Source organism: Lissotriton vulgaris, chromosome 12 (genome assembly GCF_964263255.1).
Source record: "Lissotriton vulgaris chromosome 12, aLisVul1.2, whole genome shotgun sequence".
NCBI classification, from domain to species: Eukaryota; Metazoa; Chordata; class Amphibia; order Caudata; family Salamandridae; genus Lissotriton; species Lissotriton vulgaris.
Window position 1 is genome coordinate 740,645,549 of NC_141700.1, and position 26,407 is coordinate 740,671,955.

The 26,407-nt window shown below is 42.5% G+C and overlaps 1 protein-coding gene across 1 annotated transcript in view; it reads left to right on the forward strand.

The window, feature by feature from the left end:
• LOC147678510 (extracellular calcium-sensing receptor-like) overlaps nucleotides 1–23,218 on the forward strand; it is a 41,949-nt gene extending 18,731 nt beyond the window's left edge. The window contains exons 4-6 of the mRNA XM_086946587.1: nucleotides 8,145–8,372; nucleotides 21,975–22,098; nucleotides 22,281–23,218. Of these exons, the coding sequence (XP_086802713.1) occupies nucleotides 8,145–8,372; nucleotides 21,975–22,098; nucleotides 22,281–23,218 (1,290 nt within the window). The remainder of the gene's footprint in view (nucleotides 1–8,144; nucleotides 8,373–21,974; nucleotides 22,099–22,280) is intronic.
• The last annotated feature ends 3,189 nt before the right edge of the window (nucleotides 23,219–26,407 follow it).

Below are 26,407 nucleotides of genomic sequence, written 5' to 3' on the forward strand. Positions count from 1 at the left end.
GGCACTTCATAGCGTTAGCAAAATTACCTACATCGGGCGAATTGGCCATTACCTTCCTACAAAACATAGTAAGACTGCGCGGACTTCTTTCAGTCATCATTACCGACAGAGGCACCCAATTCACATCCAAATTCTGGAAAGCACTGTGTGATGTTATGAAAACTGATGCCCGGTTATCTACAAGCTATCATCCCCAAACAGATGGCAAAACTGAACGGTTGAATAATACCCTTTACAATATTTAAGATGCTTTACCTTGCAATATGAAGAAGAAAGGAAAACACTCTTATGGACCGCAGAGTTTGCGTATAATAACGCCGAACATTCCTCTTTGGGTTACTCTCCCTTCTATTGCCTCCACGGTTATCATCCTAATATGATGCCATTCGAACAGCCTGTTACATCTACACATCCCACAATACAAGAACACAATGCACTTCTCAAATCAGTACTTCTGAATGCTAAAATACATCTAGAAACATCTAGAGCCAGAGATAAACATTATGCAGACAAGAAAAGAACTCCAGAACCTACATATAAAGTGGGGGACAAGGTGTGCTTAAACACAAAACATCTGAAATTTAAGGGAAACACTTGGTTACAACCCAACTTTGTAGGCCCCTATACCATCCGCAGCATAATCAACCCCGTGGCCATGAAGCTTGTTGTACCTACCTCCTGGCACATCCACCCTGTGTTGCATGTGTCTCTGTTAAAACCCTGTCTCCCCAGTGCTAGGTTGCCCAAGAAACCATTGCCAGTGGAAGTAGAAGGGGAGGAGGAGTATGAGGTACAGGACATTCTCGACTCCAAACTCATTAGGGGGCGGCTACACTATCCGATTGCGTGGAAAGGATACAGCCCTGAGGACCAATCCTGGGAACCAAGGGTCAATTTCCATTGCCCAGGTCTTCTGATACGATTCCACTCCTAGTTTCCTTCTAAACCTAGTGGACCGCCGAGATGTTGGTCCTGGAGAGGGGGTTCTGTCACGATGCAATATGGAGCAAAGGCTAGATAGAGTGAGATTGAGGTATGGTGTGAGTGTACTACATCTCCCAGAATTCTTAGGGAGGATGTAGTCCTATTTTTCTCTCTATCTTTCTTCCTTCTTAATCTCCTTCAGCCCAGGAAAGGGTGCTTGTCACCTGTGTGCGGAGACTAGACAACCGTGAACCGGCCTGAGAGGACCACGCTTTGCCGATAATCCTGTTCAGGAACTCCTGGGGGCATTTGGAAGCAGACACGAGCATTTTGTTTGTTGTATCACTAGCGCCCGCAGCGTGAGGCAGGAGGAGACGCCCACGAGACACTCTGCTGCTATTTCCGACTCGTTGTTCGCTGAGCCGCGCTGATGAGTCTTTGTTCCATCGCGATTGGGCGCTTTAATTATTTTTTTTATGTATTTGAAATACGAAACGTGCGAAGCGTTTGGAAGCACCCGTATTCATTGAGCTTGGGGCGCTTGGTGCTTCGGAGGCCTGATCTTTGTCTGGAGCCATGATGAGAGGCCACAACAGTTTATATCCAGCAGGATAGAGTTCCTATTTAGTAATAAAAAGTGCTTGACAGCACTTAGAACCTTATTGTTTAGTGCAGGAGCGCATTCATTATTTTTGGCACTGTTTGTTTTCAAGCTTGGCTTCAACAACTTTATTGCACTGACCTACTAGCCCCCATAAGCTGTTGAGGGCTCAGATTAGTTAATTTGTTCTTGTGAAGATCCTACAAATAGGATACCAACTTTACAAGAGGTCGGCCCGGTAACAGATAAGTACATTTGTTATCTGGGTATAAACTTGTTCATTTGCCTTGGATTTATGAAACTAAACTATCACTGGGAAAAAGAAGTGATAGAAAACTATTTGATTTCCTTTTTGCTTTATTTTTACCCTTTTGTGCCTTTTGTTATGAAGTATGTGCAGCAGCTTATAATTGTAAGTGTATTTCAACATATATGACATTGATAAAGTTTGATGACATTGTGTGCATATTTACGTGTATGGTTCTCTCTTTATACAGGAAAACACTGAGTTACCAGAGGGAGACATATCAGCACTACTTCACTTCAGTGCTTGTCTACATTTATTTGACTGCTGCAACCTTATTGTTTCGTTTGTCCCTTGTTTTCCCCTTCCCCGATTGTGGTGATATCTGGTGAGTGTTTTCATTACTCTCCGGTTGTTCCATATAGGGGAAAAGGAAATCTAGCATCCTCATCGCTCCCGCTGTATCCTGCTGATCAGGTTAGTGTTAACCTCTGTTGTGACAGGAGGGAGGCTGGGTGCCCCTGAATAAAAATGACAGACCACGGGGATATGCAAGACTCAGGGAGGGAGGTTCTCTCACTCGCTTCCCCTTAAAAATAGAAAGGCCCCAGGGGATGGGGTCCTGGGGCCATAAAGGCTTGGAGATCTCCATGCCCTCCTCCCCTAAAAAGTGTGTCTTGGGTGGGCAACAGAGCATCAAAATGTAAACTATATGAGTTGCAGGTTGAACACTTATTATTCACTGCTCCTTGGAGGAGCGCCCCATAATCCCCTTAGAGGGATTTTTGGTGCTTGAGCTTGATGGGGCTTCTAGAATAGGGAGGGCCAGCAGCAAGCCTTTTTTAATGTTGCAGGGCTGAAAAGAGTATAGCAGCCCCCCAGCAACATTAAAAAAAACATTAGGTCTACTGGGTCAATAATCCATGGCCCTAGTAGAACTTCCCATATTATTTGAAAGTTCTCCTAGCTGGAGCTCTACGTTCTTCAGCTGGAGTGCAAGGTTGTCTTGTGGATTTGTTTATGATTGAGTTTTCTGGGTTGAAAAATGTGAAAAGAAAGATTCAGGGACATGTTGGTTTTAGTTTGCATAAACTAAAAAACAAGTTGTGACTATTTATTTTAATATTTAACACCTACAATATTTAATTATGTAAACTATGTTCAAAGAAACACTCAATGACCCAAGTACCAACGTAATTATGTTAGTAATAAGTCTCCCATATGCCACATGATTTTTCACTCAAAACTGAGCATTAAATATATTTTGTCAATTCAACCATTTTTCTCCAAACATCAGTTAATGAGTTTTGAAAATACACACTATTTTGTCTCAAATACACATTCTCAATGTTGGTCCACATATTTTAATTCAATAATTGTTTATACTGGTTCGCACAAAGGTCAGCTACTTACAGCTCACAAGCTACTGGGTTGTGAAGCCTGTGTCTAGCCGGTCTTTAAACATTGAGATCAGTGTGGATTTCCAGTGGCATAAATTCCCCACCTCAGCATCTCCTATTGCAGTAGCAATGATCTCAAATGGGGTGTGAGGGTGTGCAGGTCAGGCTGCTCACGTAGTAGTACTATAGGGGCATTCTATGATGTTGGTGGTGTAGTTCAGTCTGCAGACCGTTGCAGATTTGGACCTAGTGTCTGTCAAGATGCATGCATTCCCATAATATTTGCACTATTTTGCTGCGTAGCTCCCTAAACATCCAGTAGCAGAAGCAGTTACTAAGCATAGCTTTATACAGTTTTGTTAGAGACCAATTCCATCGGTGGAGGATTTTGAAAAAGCTGTATTTTAGGTGTGATTAACTAAGGGCCAGATGTAGGAGCCCTAATACCGGTCGGAAATGGCCGATTTCGGCCGTTTCCGACCGGTATTTGGCTTATCAGATGTAGGGGGCCTACCGATCCGGTAATTTTTCCGAATCTGTAATTTTACCGATTTGGTAAATATGCCGATTCGGTAAAATACTGAATTGGTATATGTACCGAATCGGTAAATCCATATGTATCTGACACTCCTAAGAGTGCCACAGGCCCTTAAGAGTCAGTATTTTACCACACAATCCTATTGTGTGGTAAAATACCGAATTCAGGTGTGCATGCACATCTGTGCATGTACACCTGTGCCATGTGCCACACAGACATGCCCTTAGGGCATGTATGTGTGCCACATGTCACACAAACCTGTACTTGGGATGCTAAAGGGTGTCAAAGTGTGGAAGATAGAGCCCTCCTTTCTCTGATGATGAGTAAAGTTTAGGGTCCTTTAATCTTGGCCTGTCACCCTCCACCCCTAAATGAATTGTGTAATATTCCGTTCTGTGACTCGGAAGATACTCTGAGGAACAGGTAGTGAAAGCTTACCAAAGACGCATTTGAATTTAGGGATTATGTTCATTGCAACAATTAGGATCTTCCCCCAAATAGGAGAGATTGAGGTGTGCCCTTTTCTTGAAATCTTGTCTCATTTTATTGGATATGACTATGTCATTATCCTATACTATGTCTCAAAGTCCTTGGTTTGGCAGTTAACAGTTTATGCAGAATGACATCAAACAAGAAACCGGAATATGCTTTAGTCAGAGTTTGAACTTGCATTTCAAGTGTGTTCTTGAACGGCTGGACTATGTTTCGAGTAGTGCTGAATCCTTAATTAGAAGAACTCTTATCATAGTACCCCTGCTCCCCAGAGTATCTGTGATGAGTTCAGGGAGTCTTTATTGTCTTTGAGGATGTGTTCCACGTGAGTGCATAAACATCATTTTTCTATTGACCTTTATAGTGTAAGAGGGTAATTTGCCAAGAGCTTTTCGTGGGCGGATGCAGCTTCAAATCAACATGAATTTAGATCAAATTGTGAGCCAATATTTCAAATGGTACTATGAAAGTGTTGACCAGGTGTTAAGAGAAAGAAATCGATTCTGGTTCTGATGTTGCGGGACAAGAGGTGAAGGTTTAACCCCAACCATGGGGGTGTAATACATGCTCTTGCGTGCTGGACCTCTACCTGTCTTGACTCACATCAGGTTTGTCTGATCTGTATAGGATGGGACCTTTTGTTACATTCCAGTATCCCTCTAGTATGACTTTCACATTGCCAAATGAAGTAAGTAGTCTGCTGATCTGGGAGAGAAATCCGCATGTTTTTCTGACTGAAGCATTTATAGATCCTCCCACAATGCAAGTATTATGTATGCAAAATTTATCAAAAACCTATCTACCCTCTACGTCCGTCAAAGTGTGCAACAACCTGAAGGACAGGTATTTCTGTATTAAGATAGCTACCACTCTCTTCCTAGACTTTTGCAATCCCTCGTGGGCGGTCTTTATGGGTGAAGTGGAGCTAGCATGAATTGCCCTACCTACCCAGTCTCTACAAAGCTTGTCGATTTCTTCCAAAGTTAATTGGGTTTCCAGTTCAGGTGTAATGCATGTTGTGTTATGGTGTGGAAAGGTCAGGATTTCCTTATGTTTAATAAAGTGTGTCAGCCCATTAACATTAAGTAATGTTATAATCAATAGCTTCTGCAAGTGAGAGCTTATGAGGGTAACTATGTAGGGAGATAGGATAGAGACAGGGTATTGGCTGATAACATCAGAGGATGGGAGGAACCGCCGGTGGGTTAATAGTTGAAGCATTAATGTGGACCAGGGAGTGTAGTGGGTCATGTATGTGTAGTCCATTATAGAAAATATCCAAAGAGTGGGAAAATAGGGAATATGCAAAGAGTGGCCAAATATTCCTGGGAGGGTCTCCTAAAGTAAACATGGCAGCAAAGGAAGCAGAAGTAGGAAATCAGTAGGTCAAATTTAGGAATGTATATGTAGCACAGAATTATAAGGGACAATCTTAGAGTCCAGCACAATGGTGCTAGCGTCCTCATATGGCTTCTTTTTCCTAGGGGGTATGGGTGTCGTGTCAACCAACATGGACGGGTACTCGAGATCCATATGATAAGTAGTATAAGATTCTTGGTTATCTGGGATTAGAATGTTTCCAGTCCCGAGCATAGGGGGAATGTGCTCTAATGTGTGAAAAGCCTTCTGCCTGGCCAAACATGTTTTTTTTAAGGATAGTAACAGCGAGTAACAGTTTACGCCACTTACCATTGGTTCCTATACACATCTAGGCTACTACTGTCCTCTCAACCAGGAAGCATAAAAGAGGCATTAGGAACAAAGGGCAAGGGACAAGAGCAATGCAATCCGTGAATAACTTGAAAAGAACAGTGTCCGACAAGGAGAGAGGAGTTCAGGTCTTATTGGGGTACTAGACTTTTCTCTTGGCACTGTGGGTACATTGTGGGTATCCAGGTTCTATGTTTATTTCCTTGAGCCCATTCGTGTATCACAGTGTCCCAGTGTTTTCATTCCTCCTGGTACGTGAAGTCCTCTTGAGCTGGATCTTTGGATGTAACAGTCTCTTGGGTCTCACCCAAGGGAGCTGTGTGGGATGTGTGGGAGTGTACACTGTGTGCCTCTGGGATTCCAACGGTAGATCAAAAATGATGTTTAAATAAGAGGGAAGTAGATTGCTCAAAAAGGTGAACATGTCCACTTACTCTGCTTTTCTGGTACTCCTAAAAGCCGAATATTGTCACTCTGGTTACTATCCTCTAAATCTATTGTCTTTTAGTGTATCTGCCACATTTCTTGTCCCCAGTCAGGATTGTTATCCTTGCAATCAGTAAGGCGAACTCCAGTAGATGTATGCCTCTTTACAAATGAAGTGATGTCTCCTCATGGAGATTGCATTTCTGAGTTTGTTGTAGTCATTGCCAAGGACATCATTCATATTGAGTGTTTGATTTCAGCCAGTTCCTTAAGGAGGACTGATAGGCTTATTCAAGCATTTCTGTATTTGACAATATGTTGAGCGCCGATTGTTTCACAGAAGCTCTGCTGGCTACAGTCTCCAAGAGCAAAAATTGTCTAGTAGGTTTGCTCCTCCACATGTGGCTGTGTCAATTCATAAGTAAAGGTATTTCAGCTTTGGGTAGCGTTATTTGGTATGGATGATGGTATTGTAAATCAACTTGTGTTGCATGCCAGTTGTTGTTTTCCATTTTGGTATCCTTTGGTCAAAAATATTTTGGAAAATAGGGACACCACAGCATCATGCACCAATGAGGGTTGGGTATTTATACCGACCCCAGCTTTATGTAGCTTTCAAAGAAGATTGTCACCCCACAAGTAGTATATACAAAGTTATACATGCTGAAAGTAGGCAGGAGGAAGGGGCATTGGAAGATTCCCTGCTAAGTAGGCCAAATCAAGTTTGCGACCGGCGAGAGATGTCAGTAGTTTAGGTTGTACATTAGTGATGAGCTGAGCCTGTAACCCTTTGCAAAATGGCCACCATTAGTAAAATATTACAGCACTGTTTTATAGTGTAAGCATGCAAAAGTGATTACCAGCAAAGGCTAGGCCCCTTATTGTGTGAGAATGGTGGGCATCCAACAGTAGAAAAAGAAGCTGGAGAAACAGCTGCGCCAATCTACATTTACTGTGGGAAGCATCACAAGGGTGCCCTCTTGTTGAATGCACTGATTTCCACCATCAACGCCATGAGGGGATCACAATTGTCCAAGCAGCTGTTGGATCATCGGGTGGATCACCCTCCTTCAATACCCAGTACAACTGGGGCAGCTGTTCTGTGAGAGTGCGGCTCTGCAGAAGGCCAGAGGTTGCTGTAGATAGTATCATTGGTAGTGTTCTATTTTAATGTCTATCCGACAACCATATCCATGTGTATGGACAGCTACTGGTCTAGAGGTAAAGCTGCACTCACTGCCCCTTGTCAGTTAGACCCAATATCCTGCACACTCCGGAAGTGGCACACTACCCCATCCATTCACAGGAGCTTCACATTTGTGCTGCCAAGCTCATTAATACCAATCCCCACCTCTTCATAATATTGTTTCTATTTTCCTACGTTGAAACAAGGGTGAATACGCTAATTGCTGTGCTATTCCCATAATGAGTGACATAACCCAAAAGTTTGTTCTATTTACCCAGACAATTTTTGGCAGGTTTGACCTAGTCAAAATATGGTTGAAAAAAAAACACTCTGGGCATGCCACTAGTGTTTTGAGTTGTGATTCGATTTGGGTGCAAAAGGTAGTTTGCACTCAAATCTGGATTTACGACTGACTAGGAATAATGAATGAGCATGTTCAAGTGCTGGATGAACAATACCTGGTAAAAGCAGAACCAAGATTTTTTGATATATTAGAACATAGTCCCATATATTTTTGTTGTTAGGGCATGGGGTTGTGCATTTGTATGGAAACTAACTATTTTGGTCAGTGAACTCATTTAGGTAACTGCACTAATGTAATTGTATTACTCTTTCACATGTAGATTACACAATACATTAAGAAAGTCCATTTCAAAAACAAGGTTGGAGAAGGTGTCTTTTTTAATCAGAATGGTGAAGTCCCTGCCCAGTATGACATTGTGAACTGGCAACGGAGCGCAGAAGGTGGAATCAGGCCAGTAACGGTTGGGAGATATGATGACAGTGCCCCAGAGGGAAAGAAGGTCATCATCAACACCACTGCTGTCCTATGGCCCTCACAGACCAATCAGGTAAAAGAACAGACAGAAGATAAGTTCTGTTTTGAGGGGGACCCTCATAGAAGAATTTCAGGCAAAGAACGCTGAAGGCACCCACAGGAACAGGTAGGTGCCCATGTTCCATTTATTGAAGTATTTTACTCATCACTGACCCAGCTCAAAGGATCAGCAGGGTATATAAATTAGAACAGCCAGTGGACCCTGAACAAAAAGTGGGTTAAATAAAAGTGTAGTTTGTGGGATTCACAGAAATCAGGGGTATGAGTATAGTTGTTTAGGACATACAATGTGACCGGTTTTGTGAGCACTTTTTACATATATGTAAAACCTGCGTATACAATTTCAGGCAGGACTTATTTTGCGCTTGAGTGGCAAATTCACATTAACACTTATGTCTCCAGTTTGCAAAATCGACAAACTAGCCACAAAAACAAACTATCAAGAGGAAGACCATTATCAGGAGTTATACTTCTAATGCATGACCCAGCTGTAGCCGCTTGAGTGCACCTTGAAGGTATGGACAGGCAGATGTTAAACTCAATGGTGTAAGCATACCCACATAAGATGATAGCTGGTAACAACACCTAGCTAAGAAACAAAGCAGATGAGCATCACCTTTGGGTGATTACTTAAGATTCTGATCTGGGGCATCTGACCAGACTAGAGTGCTGACTGTAGCCTCAAAAGGTGTACTGTATCAGTAGACATCTAATCAAAGGCTGAATGGAAATATAGGTCTTCAATCCTGTTCTAAATTTAGTAAATATTTTTCAGATCTAAAGTTTATAGGTAACTTTTTCCACTGTGTGGAACCTTGATCATAAAAAGTTCTGCCCCTGCATCATTTCTATCTGTTAGGAATATAGGTGTGAAGATTGTGATTCTATGATCCTAAACTCATGTTGGTTCAGCATTTTGTGTAAAAGAAACAACAGCGTTTGGATGAGACATTCTATTATGTAAAACTACTTTAGAACATTGAGGGTCAGCAAGATAGCATTCCAGTACCTCAAGTTAAGTGTTACTGAAGAGATTGTGCGCTGCTAAACAAGTTGCTTGTCACAACCTGGTCACAACCTACAAGCCGGTCTTTCAATTACCAAAGTGTGCTTCACATCACAAGTGCGCCTAGAATTCGGCCTGACAAATGAAACAGTAGGGAGATTATATTCCACAATGAAATGCTGGTTCAAAATAAAACATAACTTGACCCACAGTCCAATCAACAAAGCTGTTTGGCCTGAAGTTGAAAAAGATAATACAAGGACCTATAGTAAATTTTTCTTCAAAGAATTATCAATCACCAATACAGTTGAGCTTTGGGAAAAGAGTCCTCCCTTGGTAACTTTCTAACTCACAATAAATAAAGTTGCAAAACTCCATTCATTAGTACAAGACAAAATTAACTTCAGTCTCAGATCCTACAGTTGGATGGTGATCAGAAATTAATACATTTTAGAACCTTTATTTAGGTTTTACATTCTCGGTAAAAAGGTTAACGCAGTGGGAGTGCCAGTTACCAAATATCCATCTTATTGCACTGGGTCACCTCCATCCTATAACTGCAGTCACATGCCACCTTTTTTTCTCTGGCTCAACATGTTAATGGCCATGAGTGGGTCACCGGCTGCCCACCTCACTTCATGGCCCCGAGATTTTTAGCCGAGAAACCAGAGTCTCTTCTCTTCCCCCTGTAGGGAACATCCTCCTTTTTAGATAGAACCTTAATGTGAGCGGATCGAACAGTTGGACTTTTCTGGACTTATGCTTTGTACGTCTCTTTTTCTGTGTTTTAATGGTATGGCTCCTTTTTAGCAAAAAGTTATTCGGCTCATCATGGCACGTTTTCTTTTACAAAAATCCCATGTCGTCAGGAAAAATATGAAAAATTAATTCTGGTACCCTCTCGGATCTAATTAATTTGCTCCATCAAACATTTTTACTTTGTACTACTGAATCTCTTTAATAATTTATTATCAGAGTGTTTTTTATTATAAAGATTTCAATTAATCGAACAATAACATTTCTTCAATTAAAAGCATTCTCAGTACGAATAAAATAACGGATGGCACTCCACTTTGGCTAGGTACCATCAACCACCGACGAGACCATTTTGGAAGTTAAATGGGCCCACATCATGTAGATTTTATGGTAGCAAAAAAGGGGATTTTAGTCATCTAATTTGTACTTGCAAGTGCTTACACACAGCACATGTCACTTCACTAGGAACAGCTTTCATCGCAAGAGGGACAAGGACATGCAGAGCAGCAATCCTACAAGCTTTTGACCCGTCTGATCCCCAACTGAACTGCAAATTGATCAAATATCTAAAACAACATGAACTGATCGTAAGGTCATGTGTTCAGTAGGAATCAATTTTTATTACAAAAAAGAAATCACCAAGGTTACATGATTTTGTAGAGTCAGAGTTGCCAAAGAGGCCTTCTCCCAATCATCCCCAGGGCCCTCCTAGACCAGCAAGCTCCAGACACAGTAGAGGAGAGGAACAGTTTGGACATCATCAGGTTGGAGGAGAGCTCATCTAAATAGGCGGGTAGCTTGGTAGCTCAAGAGAGTTCTGCATGGTGGCAGAAGAGGTTTTCCATTAATGTGAAGGGGCAGTGCTGCAAAAGGAAGTGGGCATAGGGTATGAAATTATTCACGAAAATTCTCCAATTACTGGCTAGTGTACAGGATAGGACTGGCACCTCACCATCACGTCCTCAAAACATTCCTGGACCTGAAGAAGAAGGCCCTCCTAGAAGAAAGAAAATATCTAACTTGTGACTCGTAGAGGAGGGGTACTCAAGGGCACAATGACCTGCAAATCACTTAGTAACAAGAACTGCTCCTCAAGTGTCAAGAGGTAGGCTTTTTGTTTGCTTATTTCAGGGACCCCTAAAACAGAAGGATTCCAGACTTGTAAGTGGCCATCTGACTAGTGAGGGCTGCATCCTTCAGGAGATGTATCTGGAGACAGACCTAGTGCTTCAACTCCTCCTCCGAGAAGCTTGGACTGCAGGAGTGCACTGAATGAACTTTCCCTTGACTAGAATTGAAGTGGAATATGGTCATAAGGTACTAAGGTACTGAGGCTTGCCCAGGGAGATCTTACCCAATGCTGGCAATAAATCCAAGCTGTCCAATTTGAAATGTATTTGTAAGCTGAAAATGGGTGCAGCAGGTCCTCCTGATAAAAGTATCTGACCTCATGGCTTCTGGTGCAGCTACAACTTCCAGCCCTGCACTGCTGGATGATTTTGGAGATCAAAAAATTACGATATCTGAAATTAAAACAATGAACTAGGGTGAAGAGGCAAACCTATCAAACCCATAAAACAACATTGCCAGCTACAACATTCAGCTTTGTTCCACTCTAAACTTTTGGCATAATAACCGATGGATTCAGTGAGAGATCAAAAAGGACATATACGTCTATAGGGTGTTTGGGAACCTTAATGGCTTAAGCAGGGGAACTTGCCAACTTCAAAAATATTGAATTTCTATTCAGAAGCTTAGTCCTTTGGTACAATCTTTGACCAGAAATACCTGCTTGATGTATCTGACCTCAACTCTGTTGTTGTCTGCTTGAATTTGTGCCAAGGTTCCGGTCAAGCATGAACTATCGGTTTTCAAGGGCTCTTTACTTTTTCTAAGCACTTTTTGCAATAAAATTCATACCTAGGTGCCACTTATCTAATTTTAATGATGTTGATGTCTTTTTGCTCACTAAATTGTTCTCTTTTTTCTAAAAATATGGATTGGACATTTAATGTATGGTGTACTCTACTTTAATTGTTGGTTCTGGTAGAACATACCACACATTTTAAGGTGATTACCTGTTCCTTGTACCATCACTACCAGGGGATGAACCTACCTAGGTTATTTAGTAAGTTGGTAGAGGTCACATGCTCCTAAATGAATTTCTAGTATGGGGTTAGTGAGCCTGCTATTCTCATTGTTGGCATTGGCACTAGTCCATTGTTATCATCAGTGCTATTCTCACTGTTGGCATTGGCACTAGTCCCATTGTTATCATCAGTGCTATTCTCATTGTTGCCATGGGCACTAGTCCCATGGTTATCAGTGCTATTCTCATTGTTGGCATTGGCACTAGTCCATTGTTATCATCAGTGCTATTCTCACTGTTGGCATTGGCACTAGTCCATTGTTATCATCAGTGCTATTCTCATTGTTGGCAACAGCACCAGTCCCATTGTTATCATCAGTGCTATTCTCATTGTTGCCATGGGCACTAGTCCCATGGTTATCAGTGCTATTCTCATTGTTGGCATCGGCACTAGTCCCATTGGTATCATCAGTGCTATTCTCCTTATTGGCATTGGCACTAGTCCCATTGTTATCATCAGCGCTATTCTCATTGTTGTCATGGGCACGAGTCCCATGGTTATAAGTGCTATTCTCATTGCTGTCAAGAGCAATAGTCCCATTAATTTTATCAGTGCTATTCTCATTGTTGGCATCGGCACTAGTCCCGTGGTTATCAGTGCTATTCTCAATGTTCACATCAGCACTATCCCCATTGTTATCATCATTGCTATTCTCATTGTTGGCATCGGCACTAGTCCCATTGTTATAATCAGTGTTATTCTCATTGTTGTCAGGAGCACTAGTCCCATTGGTATCATCAAGGTTACTCCCATTTACTTAGAACAGGTCTTGAAAACAATTAAATGTGGTGCCTGTTGTGGTTGCTGTTGTCTTCCTGCAGATTTTGAAAAGCCCTTGCTGTTGACTTTACTTAAAGAGCAGATCTGCCTTCCGAGGAATCGGACACAGTCTGGGTATCTGCTACAGGTTATTCTGGAAGGAAGTCAGGCGCTGACCAAAGCAAACTCCATGGGTGACAATGTATATGCTACGAATGTTGTCTGCTGAGAAGCTTAACCATTTCACCGTCTGCCAACCACATAAAAATAGGTAGACTTTGTTTTATAAACATCGCAAAACTATGTATAGAGCGAAAGGCAGCGAAGCGCTAAATGTATATGGCATTTCTACAGTTAATACCTATATAAAACGCGAGCGCGTTCGCCACAGCGAGCCATGTGGTTTCAATTATGTTGTCCGTGTCTGGGCACGATAATTGAAACCACATGATAGCCTGTGCGAGTAATAGACACCAATAGGCCAGGGGCGGAGCAATGCGCCTGGCTTTGACCAATTGCGTGCTGTCTTTTACAAAAAGACACACTCAAAGGCCAATAGCCTGTCCCAAAAGAAAAAGCACACGCACAAGCTTGTGCAATTCCTAGACCCATTTTCAAACTCCCCTACAAAACGGCTCTTGCTGTGCGCACAGTGCTGTGCACTGCACCGCTAGGCATGAGACCTAAAAATTGTGAGAAAAAGAGAAAGCATACTATTCAAAGAGAGAAGCAGAAAGAAAAAAGTAATAAGTAAGACAATAGAGAGGACAGCTAAGTTTTAAAATATCAGAGATGAGGGCAGAAAATGACAAATGATGCCAAATGTTTAAGAGAAGAGCGGAATGAAAGCGCTAGAGATAAGTATTGCAGATAGGGAAAAGAAGAGAGGTGTCACAACTTGAGGTGAACGGGCAAAACCACCGGCACTCGTTGCATTTGTGGCACATTTCACAATAGACTAGGACCAGCGTGTTATACATAGTAATTAATAGACCCCATAGGTAAGGTCAAACTTTATAGTTAAATTTTTCCCGTTGACCCTGTCATGACTGGGGGTCGCACAGGTGTCATGACTGGGGCTGGCAAAGGTGTCATGCACCCCAAGTTCAGGGCAATTTTTTCATGTGTGGTATTTTTCATCACGACAAGATGAGGAGTGTAGATTTACATAAAGAAAGCATAAGGTGAATAATAAACAGGACTGCAACAACACTTTATGACATGGAAAGCTTTGTATGTGTTGAAGTGAGCACTCAGAATCTGCCAATAGGCGCATACTTGAAATGTAGTCAATTAATCGTAATGACACTTTGAACTACTTTGAACCTTTCAATGGGCAGCTGGTATTTGGAGTTGGCCAGCACACCTTAACTCATTGAAAATGTTCACGCTGTAGTCACACCGACTATTTACATTACACTCACACTGCACTGCCCACACGTCACTTATATTACCTCTGAAATTGCTGATGTTACATTGCAAAGAAAACACACATTTGAATACCTCGATCAAACGACGTGGGTAACAAAGAACAAACATCGCTCTGCCCATTGCATTTAGTAAAGCAAGACCTGTGGAGTCTCTTCTTTAATGGGCAGAAAGACTTTGGTGCATCTTTTCTCCATAACATTGTACAACACAACCCCATTTAATTCACCCTAGCTACTATAACAAGGCCATGTGAAATTCCATACCCTGACTTTTGTAAACTGCCCGGAATTCCTTGGCACCCTCCTCATTGCCATTATTGGGGAATTTGAACTCAGTGAGGAACAGGCTAGTGAGTGAGTGAATGACCCTTAATATCCTACAAGCTTTTAACAAATGTGTAAGAAAGCAGGCTTTATACGTTTCACCCCACTTTTTGCCCTCATTTGGACTACTAGCTGTTGGTTTATGAATGAAAGTGCACTGGAGCCTGCTAACCAGGACGCCAGTACTCACTCCTTAAACAAATCGGTAATCCAGTTGGCAAGGATTTTAACCCACTTATAATTCTCTAGTAGATGGTACCAAGGGTATACAGGTCATGGGTATTAAAAGAGGTTACCAGGGCCTGAACAACTATTTCTGCCAACCTGAGTGACCAAAGTAAACAGAGGACAGTAGGCCTACCATTGGAGACTGCAGGAATGGGGCAAACTGATTCAACTTGATTTTGCCCTCAACATGAGAGGCAGGGTCAAAGCACTTGATCTAATATATGTCAGTCATCCCTAAGGTAGGCCTCCTAAGCCCAGAAGACAGGGTGCATTATTTTAAAGGTGTTGACATATAATATCAAGCTTATATTTCCCTATAGTAGCATCTTTCCTTTAAAGAGTACTAAGTGGTCTGCTGTTAATAGAATAACATGGCCAGGGGTCTCTAACCAGTAGCTTGTGAGCAACTGTAGCTCTCCAGGTACCTCTGAAGAGTAACCTGTATGCAGGCCAGCTTATTAAATCAGAAAGCTTTTGTATATTTGAATTATTATTCATATAACAAAATTGACATTATGCAACACGAATAATGTTAGTAGCTCTCAATGTGTTTCATTGAACATAAGTATCTCTCAGTACAGAAAAGGTTGGAGACCCCTGACTTGCGCTGGTACCCGAGCACCCCAAGATTGCCAGGGCCAGTATATGGTCATGTTGTGCATCAAACAACGTGCCTCATCACCCCTGATATGATTCCAATATCGAGTTCGATTTGGCATGCACCCATGTGGCTAACTTAGAGGTTGCCCATCTGGTTGCCACAACATTTCCTGTGCCCTGGTAATCAGCCTGTAGCCGCTACCACCAACACATGTGTATAACCTCCTGCGAGGCAGTGTGAACACTCTTGGGAATCAGAAACAAAGCACTACCTGGGAAGGAGGTAATACATCCCTCACTGACAGGATGACTAGTGAAATGCCACATCAAGGCGGCGAGCTTCAAAGCATGCACCGCCTCTAATATGCATACACGCTGACTGCCAAAGGAGGAAGCTGCCCTCCACCTGCCCCAGGTACATTTGCACACAGGCAGGTCGGAGAATTCATTTTGAGGCATACACCCCCAGAAGGCTAGCCACATCCCTAGGATGTGCTACCTGGTTTGTACAGCCAAGGAAGGTTTCTGCAATTTTTAGAAGATGCAGAATACAGGATTCTGGGTAGAAAAGGTGACACACACCTCTGGATGTTGTCACTTCAGGGACAAATTAGCAGTTGAAAGTAGTATCCCATTTGACACTTGCTCCCACACCCCTAATATCCTTAAATTTAAAATTTGAGGGGCACCACAGACACCAGAACCTCAGATCTGTTAAGACTTGCAACCAAGGTCAAAGAAGAGACCTAGGTCTGTGACTACAGGACCTGAACAAAGCAAAGGAGTGTTAACCTGCACCTATGGCAACCACCCTACAACTGCACAGCTGTGACTCGTCATGGACCAAAGACCGACTCCTTCCTCTCTGGCAGAACGCAGAGGGTCAGACTCCCCCCGTTCCTCTCGGACCCTACACCTACCACCTGCGGAGTCCCCGAGGGGTCCTCCCTCAGCCCTACAATCTTCAACGTCTACATGGCTCCACTCGCCCTCATCCTCAGAACATATGTACTCAAGATTGTGTCATACGCAGACGACACACAACTTATCATCTCCCTATTCAAGGAATCCAACATCGCCAGACACAACTTTCGAGAAGGCATTGAAGCCGTCGCCAAATGGATACAAAACAACTGCTTACAACTAAACACCAACAAAACGGAAGTACTCATGATGGGCCCAAACCCCAATGCCTGGAATGACACCTGATGACCACCGCCCTCCAAAGCCCATACGACCCCCTTGGACCACGCAAGCAACCTGGAAATCATCCTGGACTCACAGATCACAATGGACCGCCAGGTCAGCTCCGTCTCGTCCTCCTGCTTCCACACCCTATGCCTCCTATGTAAGACCTTCAAATGGATTCCTCTCGAACACAATAAGATCGTCACTCACGTCCTGGTCACCAGCAGGCTCGACTACGGCAACGCACTCTATGCCAGGATAAACAAAAACCTCAATCGTAAGCTACAGAACATCCAAAATGCCCCCTGCAGACTGGTCCTCAATCTGCCAAGAAACTGACACATCTCCCAGCACTTGCACACACTCCACTGGCTCCATATCGAAGCTGCAGTCACCTTCAAGATGCTAACCTATGCTCACAAGGCCTTACAAGACACTGGACCAGCATACCTGAACAGCTGACTCAAATTCCACCTACCCCAAAGGACCCTACGATCAGTCCAGCTCTCCTATGCCATGGTCCCCCACTCCATAAAGACCAGATCCGGAGGACACTCCTTCTCCTTCCGAATGGCCAGAGCCTGGAACGACCTACCGCTCCACCTTAGACAGACAACATCGCACCCCATCTTCGCAAGAAACCTAAAAACCTGGCTCTTCAACAGACCCCCTCCTTGATGGAGAGGAACCTGCAACCCTCCCTCTCTCCCAGCGCCTTGAGACCCTTACGGGTGAGTAGTTGTGCTTAAAAAACACCTGATTGATTGATTGACTCCCCCAGACAGAGGTCTCCCTTTGAGCACCAAAGGCAACTCCGGAATCCCTTGGACTAGTTGCAGTAGTTCCCTGCATCCTGTAGGTAAGAACAGACTCCTGGAACCAAATAATCACTGACCACCTGGACCTCCAAGGGATCTCCCTAAAGTACAAGGTCCAGTACATTGGGGTAAACTTAGTCTTGATCTTCAGCAAGTTTCAGGTAGCTACTATTTTGCCTGGGCCTCCGGCCTTCAAAGTATAATCTTGCTGACCTTACAGCTACCAAGGCTTGTTGTTAACCAGTTTTGTTACCACCATGTTACCTCAATGCTGCAACAGGAGGGAACCATGCAGTACATTCAGCCAACCACAGCAGTGGCCCATTTGTTGATCTTTTGCATCCATTTCCTCTTCAGCACCATTTAAGTGGTAAATCGAGCTCTTCAATGGCTCTTGCATCAGCACCAAGGACAGCCAGAACAAGTTTGCACCCATGCCTCACTGGCCAGGTAAAACTGAACTAGCTGTTGAGGATTGGTCCTGGACCAGCATCACTTTAACCCTCCTATCGGATCCACATAACTTGACCTGCAAGTGACCGATTGTCACTAGTGCTTTATCCCATTGACTACATTGGTAACGTTTTACTATAGTGAATTGCACTGATTTATTCTTTCTTTTAAAATCCATAACTCTGATTATATTATGCATCTGACTGTATTCGTTTAGGTGTTTAGATTATTATAAAAATCAGCTTTATTTTATAAATTGGTATAAGATTTTCTTCAAGTCATGTCAATTACTTATAGTCCATGTTCGTACTCTGAGATTTATCACTGTGAATCCAAGGACCACCTTTGGGGTATTGTGAGAGTATTACATAGTGAGGCCTAACCAGGCCTAACCAGCATCAATACATAATACTCCACTTTCCTCAAAAAATTTATCTGAAAACTGTGCTGTAGAATCCATTGTTCAAACCTTTCTTTGGAGGGAAAATCCCACTGATGAAAGGTGTTGATGCACTACAGGGCCCATGATTTTCAATGTTTATTAGTGACACTTGTGCACAGAGAGATCTCTATGGATGCAAGCAGTGTAAAAGCAGTTTCTCAAAATAGATGTAGACTATGAAAGCTCTGCACAACTTTCCTTACTGGGATTATGGTGAATGCTGAAAGACATAAATGAGGTGCATTGTGAAAACTGTTGATGTCATGCACAGGGGTGTTCTTTCAAAGGAATATGGGCAAGCTAGTTAAGGAAAATGCTGCACAGCTTCCTTGTTTTTATTAATTAGTAAATTTTATATATTTGGGAGAAGAGTTACACATTTTTCGTGCAATGCAGGACACCAAGCAAAGTTCCTCCACTGAGTTGCTTTAATGGGAGGCAGCAGAAATGCAACAAAAATTAGGATATGGAGCATTTATGTTGCTTCCTGGCACTGTCAAACTCAGTGCTGCCTAGTGCCAATGCAGGTACCTTTGCATCATAGTACAGTATTGCCTCCATAGGAGCTACCATCTTCAGGTGTCTACTGTCATCTAATCCTTTGTCTTTTTCTTTTTTTAAGGTTATTCTGCTGTTTTTGCTCTCAAACAGTAGCTTCCTCCCTCACACTCCCCTTATCGGGCTCTCCTGAGTTGCTAACATCCTCCTTTCCATTTTATGTTCAGATCTCTGTTTAACCGCACATGTCTGCTCCACACCCCTCGTCTCTTTTAAGCTCTTCCTTTCAAAGAATTTCTTTCAGGAGTCCCACCAAAACTCTTGAAATGTTTCTAAACTGAAAGCCCCACCACATCCCTAACAGCCTTCTGTTCTAACACTTTCTGTGTCCTGTTGTTTCTCTGCACATCCCATCACCCACCTCCATAGGCATGCTCTGGGCATTGATTCAATGCTTAAGTTCCCATCTTGTCCTGTTCGCGTTGGTCTCCCTTCATCCTCCCTGACACCCCATCACCATTCCTTACAAAAGCTGTCTCTTCTCCCATTCCACTGTAGACAGGCTGGACTGTTTCTATTAAAGCAGGACAACACTAATGCATACAAGTGGACTCAGTTTAATGACACGTTGGACGAAAAACAATGGACTGGAATGTGATCCAGAGAGATCACCAGTAGCTGAGATTAACTGAATGAGTCCATTCCTCATTGTGTTCATTATTGCCCCTCAATCACTGATGAATTGCAAGAAATCTCCATGTCAAACCTGATGATTGCTGAGGTATGCATTGAAACAAGGTTCACTCTCCTTCCTCAGTGTGTACCTCATGGCAAATGCCTTCCCTACCCAAATGTTGTCTGCCTTTCCTGCTTTGGCATTCATCTCAGACTGTGACTCCTTACCTGCCAGTTATGCAGTGGCAAAGTCTCATTATCACAGTCTATCCTCACATCACAGTCCTAGTCTGTCATTTTGGCCTCTGCGTTGTGCTTACATTGAAACCCTCTCCTTGCTCTTATATGACTGCCTGGGATCAGTGCCTGTGACCCTCCCATGTTGTTGAAAACAAACCTCCTTATTCACTGTTGGACCCACCTCCTGTGGCCCTTTGTCCTGTTGGGCTGGCATGTTCCATTCTATTTAGTCATTGGTCTCCTTCATTGACCCTGCAGTCTTCAAGGCAGTGGTGGTAACCCCTTCAATTGGGAGGCCTGACTGCTTTAATTTTAGTCTTGAAGGTCACCTTTTTTAAAATGATGTTGCTCCCAAGTGTGGCTCAATGGTTAGAGCGGCAGACCCTGATGCAGAGGTCTGGCCCAGACCAGGGTTTAATTCCCGCCTCGGTGGGTCTTGGATTCAATTTCCCCGGACCTGATATTTCTCGCCTCAGTGCCTATTCTAATCATGGGACCCACTCTGCAACTCTGGGCAATAGCTTGCTTAATCTCCACAACTGCCCCAACAGCGCTAGGATGCCTTGCTTCACCTTGGGGGTGCCCAGGAGTGGGCACTTCACAGGGAAAGGCCAAGAAGGGTTCTGTGGCGGTATGTGCACAGCGCCTTGAGACCCCTTCGGGGGTGATTTGTGCGCTATATAAAAGCACTGCATTTACATGGCAGCACAACTGTTGATACACCAACATATATGCAGCCCACCTGGACCTACCTGTTCTCCCTGAAGCCATTGTGATCCTTTCTTATTCAGACGGTCACTTCCCTACTACCTACATCACCTTCATTGTTACATTTACCTTCTGGGTGTACGAAGCACTGTACTCTGTCACCTTTTTCCTCATTGCACATGGGATTAAATACATCCTACCTGTGCAAATTTATGAGGATGTGGAGGCCGAAAGCCAATAAGATTATCCTGCTATCACAACCAGCTGCTGACTTTCTTAAAGACCCCCCATGTAGAGTATGGTTCTCTCCCCTCTGGGCTAGGCCCATCTTATTTCCTACATAACTGATTTTTAAGTTTGATGTAATGGGTTGGGTGCATGTTAGTGACTGACAGCTGACAATATAACTGAATAAGACAAATTAACTTACATCCTCATAGTGAGTGGCTTCTTAATTTTGATGGAGACAGTGACAGGAGTTACCAGCCCTGACATAATTATGAAATCATGGATCTGGTGTCTTTCACCAGGAGCGTCACCTAAAACATAGGGAAATCGGATTGAGAAGTAAACATTTTGGATTTAAATGACTGATTCTGGTGAAATTCCATATTACCTAAAGCCCCCTTCCATCACTTCCTGCCTGGAGTTATCAATACCGTGGTATTGGTGAGACTAATTTGGGGCAGAGTTACTAGGTAAAACTCTGGGGCACTTGGATTGAGGTTCTTAGTGTACGAGTTAAGATTATAGAGATTGTAGACTCTTTGCTTCTGTATGGGTCTTAAATTCTTTTGGATGTGTGACAAATATTGGAGAAAAATACAATGTATGGCATAGTAAGCATTTTATCTTCACAAAGCTGCAAAATTCTCAACTACTCCTACAGAATGGTTTGCATCTTAATAACTTGAAGCTACTCAACTGCTGAGCGTTGTGTCAGCAAAATACAACTAATCTATCACAAGACTACCTGCATCTCATACTCAAGCTTCTCCCTCTTGTCTTGATGCTTCATTTGGGACTCATAACCCTATAGTGATGTGAAATTGTCCATTCCTTTCACCCCAATCATGTCAATTTTGCTTAAGCCCATCAGGTTTACTTTCCTGTTTTTGAGTGCTGGTTGTACCATTTGTTATAATGAGGTCATCCTATGCCTCACTGAGATCCACCTATGAAATTAAAATTGGATAAGTAAAGCAAAATAGTCATTAACGAATAAAGCAAACCACCTTGTGTATCTTAACATTACATTTTTCGAATTAACACTTAAGGCCATATGCAGTACAGCAATCACAAAAGAATGTCAAATGTACTAATGATATTTTATATTCCAGATTCCTGTTTCTATGTGCACTCAAAGTTGCCACCCTGGCTTTTGGAAAGCTGTCAAAGAAGGAGAGCCTGCCTGCTGTTTCTTGTGTGTTCCATGCCCTCAAGGGGAGATTTCAAATGAAACTGGTAAGTGTTAAAAACCAAAGAACCCCACCACAAAACCTGAAACAAATTTTAAACTAAGAACAAGAACCTAGCAAGTGTTATGCATTATATACATACATTAAGTAATAGGAATGTTATCAAGGCAACAGTCATTGTAGCTAAATTTGGATATTAATTCATCATTTTATATTCATCTTCTTTAGACTCAGTGACCTGCTTGAGATGTCCATGGGATCAGTGGCCAACTGAGAGACAGGACCAATGCATCATGAAGATTAAGGAATATCTCACCTATGAAGATGCATTGGGTGGAGGCCTAGCAGGAATATGCCTCTGTTTATCCTTAATTCCACTTGCTATCTTGAGACTGTTCATCCATTACAAAACCACTCCCATTGTAAAAGCAAACAACCGTTCCCTCAGCTACCTACTGCTCTTGTCTCTCACCACATGTTTCCTCTGCTCTTTGGCTTTCATTGGTTATCCCACTCCAGAAAAATGCCTACTTCGCCAGGCAGCCTTTGGGATCATTTTTGCTCTTTGTATCTCTTGCATTTTGGCCAAAACCATCATGGTGGTCATTGCTTTCAATGCTACCAAACCCGGCAGTCGCTTAAGAAGATGGACAGGTCCTCATTTGTCATACACAGTCATCTTTGTTTGTACACTCCTTCAGGTTCTGCTGTGTGTCTCCTGGTTATTCATCACCCCTCCTTTCCCACAATACAATATTAATGCTCTGCCTGGACAGATATTAGTTGAATGTAATGAGGGATCTTCCTTAGCTTTCTGGTGCATGCTGGGGTATCTTGGGCTTCTGGCCACCATCAGTTTCATTATGGCTTTCTTGGCCAGAAATCTGCCGGACAGTTTCAATGAAGCCAAATTCATCACCTTCAGCATGCTTTCCTTCCTCAGTGTTTGGATCTCATTTATTCCAGCCTATCTCAGCACCAAGGGAAAGTACATGGTGGCAATGGAGATTTTCGCCATTTTGGCTTCAAGCTCTGCTTTGCTTTTCTGCATCTTCTTCCACAAATCTTACATTATTCTGCTGAGACCTCAGATGAACACAAAGGAATATCTGTTGGGACGTGAAGTGGGACAAAAAAAGGGCACTGTTGTAGTTTCAGCTTTGTAATTGTCAAAAATGGGACTATATTTTCTTACATGAATCTTAAGTTTTAGTTACAGAAGATCTTCCTATAATGTTTAATAGGTATCTTTGAGAGTAATTTAGATGCAGTCACTCATTTTAAGAGGTTACTGAAATCAACATAGCTTGTAATATTTCTCTCTCTGCTGGAAAATGGATTGTTTATGTACGCACTCCTTCTAGTGAAATAGCCCCTTCAAACCTGCAGTTGTACTTTTTCCTAAAATTATAGTAATACAAGTCTGAAATTGCTTATTTATAAACATTATGCATGACATGACTACAAAAGTGCTTAAAATTTTTGTAGAAACAGTCTTCCAAATTTTGTTCACATTTATGGAGGCGTGAACCCTACACATCTACTAGCACGCATTTACACAACTTTCTCATGCTGTGATGTGATATTTACAAATTGGTGGGGTCTTTCTACATTGCATTATGTATTAAAGACATGCATTTAACTGCCACATGTGATTTCATAACCACTTGCAGATGGTGATGGTGCACAATAAAAATTAGGTTTGACCTTTTACTATTGGAAAATCCGGGTTTTCGACTGTATAATTCCCAGGCCCGAGTGTGAAACAGTTCAAATAATAACATAAAATCATCTTGTAAAGAACCATGGTTACACCAACCGGTGTGTCCCCATGCTGAACTAAGAAACAGCTAACACTCAGCAGAGAGGGAAAGACTGAGAAACAATAAACCTGACCTCAATGACCAAGTGAGAGAGCCCCTCACTAACGAATCGCATTATTAGATAATCTGGCATGGAATTCCACACATTCGCGGTGATGAACCCAAAAGAGCATCCCCCAATTTGGGCTCTGCATATACTGGGGACTGTTGCCAGATGAGCCCCAGAAGATCTGAGGTTAAGATCAAGCCTATAGGGGAACACCAGAGAAGTCAAGTACTGTGGGCCCATGTCCCTGTCAAGCTTTTAAAACAGAAGCACAGAACTTTTAAAGATATCCTCTTATGAGGAGGGAGCCAATGACGTCTTGCAAGGGCTATTCTGGAAGAAGCCCTCCTGGGAAGATGAAGTACCATCTGGGCAGCAGTGTTTTGAATTCTCTGCAGCTTTATCAATCTCCCCTTCATAATGCCTAACTCAAGGGTGTTACAGTAGTCCAGCTGGAAGATGACAAGAGCCAGGACTACAGGCTTCATGGCCTTTAAGAGAAGATTCAAGATGTTCCCAGCAGTTTTCAGGGCAAAACAGTTCCCAGCAAAGTTTGGGATTTGTTTGTTAAAGGATAACTTAGATTCTAACCAAACCCCAAGAATTTCACTGAGGGTTTGAGCACTGGAGTCTGACACAGTGTGTCAGGCCACCATTCGAAAGTCCAGAGAGAGAGAGAGCCTTCCCTATGATCAGGACCTCTGTTTTATTGCCATTGAGGTGAAGACAGTTGTTGTGCATCCATTTGACTAGCTCCATGAGACAGTCAAAGTTCAAAGTTCAAAGTTTATTGTTTGATTACTTAAAATCATTACAATTTACAAAAGGATAAAATATCAGCAAATGCTCTACAAAAATGGTCACTGAACCATAACAATCAATGTTCACGAGGCAGTGCCAGACAACATATGATTAATAAAAAAAAACAACAGTATAATATGTGATACACAAATAGGTCTTGGGCAAAAGTTTAAAGCCATCTTTAACTTGACAATACTAGTGTTTGAGACAGCAAATACTGTTTCATGTCTCTTTGCTGATGAGTGGAATTGGTGAGTGACTGAAAATAAGCTTGGTGCCATTAGTATTCATTCAAATCCAACCCCCTGGTTGACGCAAAACATAGACAATTGTGGACTGGCTTTAGTAGACAAGAAAAGTGATAGATTTCAAAGCTTGTGGGACATTATAGCTTTATTTGTGTCATTGAAGCTATGTGGTCATTGTCAGACAAAGCCGACTCCTTCTTGGTATGTCATGAAGGTGGTATAGTGTATGTGTGGAAGACTGCTGACAAATATATTCACATTGTTTAACATAATCCTTACCAAGATTGTATTTATTAGCATAGTACAAGAGGAATTATCTGCATCTATCATCGTAACTTACCTGTATTGATATATTTGCATATGTTTCTTGTTTTTAAAGAAACAACCAATTTAGATGCTGATGACAAAATGTATGTTATGAAGAAACATTTGAAATTAAATGCCATCACTTTGGACATTGACATTATTGATGTCATCACTACAGATACTGCTTTATTTGTCTCCTTGGATAGTTCTTGTTATTTATTGTTGTGGTGTTAATTCCTGTTATTCATAGGTATGCATATTGTGAAGTCAAGAACATTGTTTTATGGGGGAGTGTTGTTATTTACTTGAAGGGTTTGCAATTTATGACTTGGTCAGCTAACTGGCTAAATTCCGGTTTTCCTGTTTGGTTAGTAACCTTGGTTCATCACATCTAAACAATCACATCTGCTTTCACAAACCTTCAGACAACTCCTTCTTGCACAAGTCCCACATCGCTCCTAAAGCATGGAACAACATACCTCTACACATAAGAGCATGCACCTCACTTTTTACCTTCCACAAGAAACTGTATGGGTTTTCAAGGAGTCCAACTATGCCCTAGGTCGGGTGACACAACAGGAAGCACTAGTTCTGATGCACACAACAGGGCTGATGCGCCGGTTATGATCCACGCAACAGGTGTGATGAGCTGGATCTGATCCACGCAACGGCACTGATGTGCCTGTTTGATGAAGGATGCATGGGTTTGCTGAAGCAAGCACCTTGGCCTCACTTCCAAGGGCCCAGGACTGGGATGGTGCCACTGGCAGGGCAAACTCAATGAAGGCAGAGTCCAGATGCAGGATCAGGTATGTTCGAAGTCTTTTATTTCCTTGAGACTTCAGGAGGCCAACCAGCTGGCCCTTGGAGTCACTCTGGTTTTAAAGGATGCAGTTATAGTGCTCCTAACTCAGGCAGAGGAACAGCAGGCAGTAGGGCAGCACAGCAAGGCAGGAGTCCAGAAAAGCAGCAGTTCAGCAGAGTGGCAGTCCTTCAGCAGCTCAACAGTACTTCTTCCTGACAACGTCTTCACAGGTCCAGAAGTCTACTTCAGTGGTGGTGTCAGAGATCGAGTAATATGTGCCTTTGAAGTAGGGGAGACTTCAAAGACAGGTCTACAAGTGCACAAAG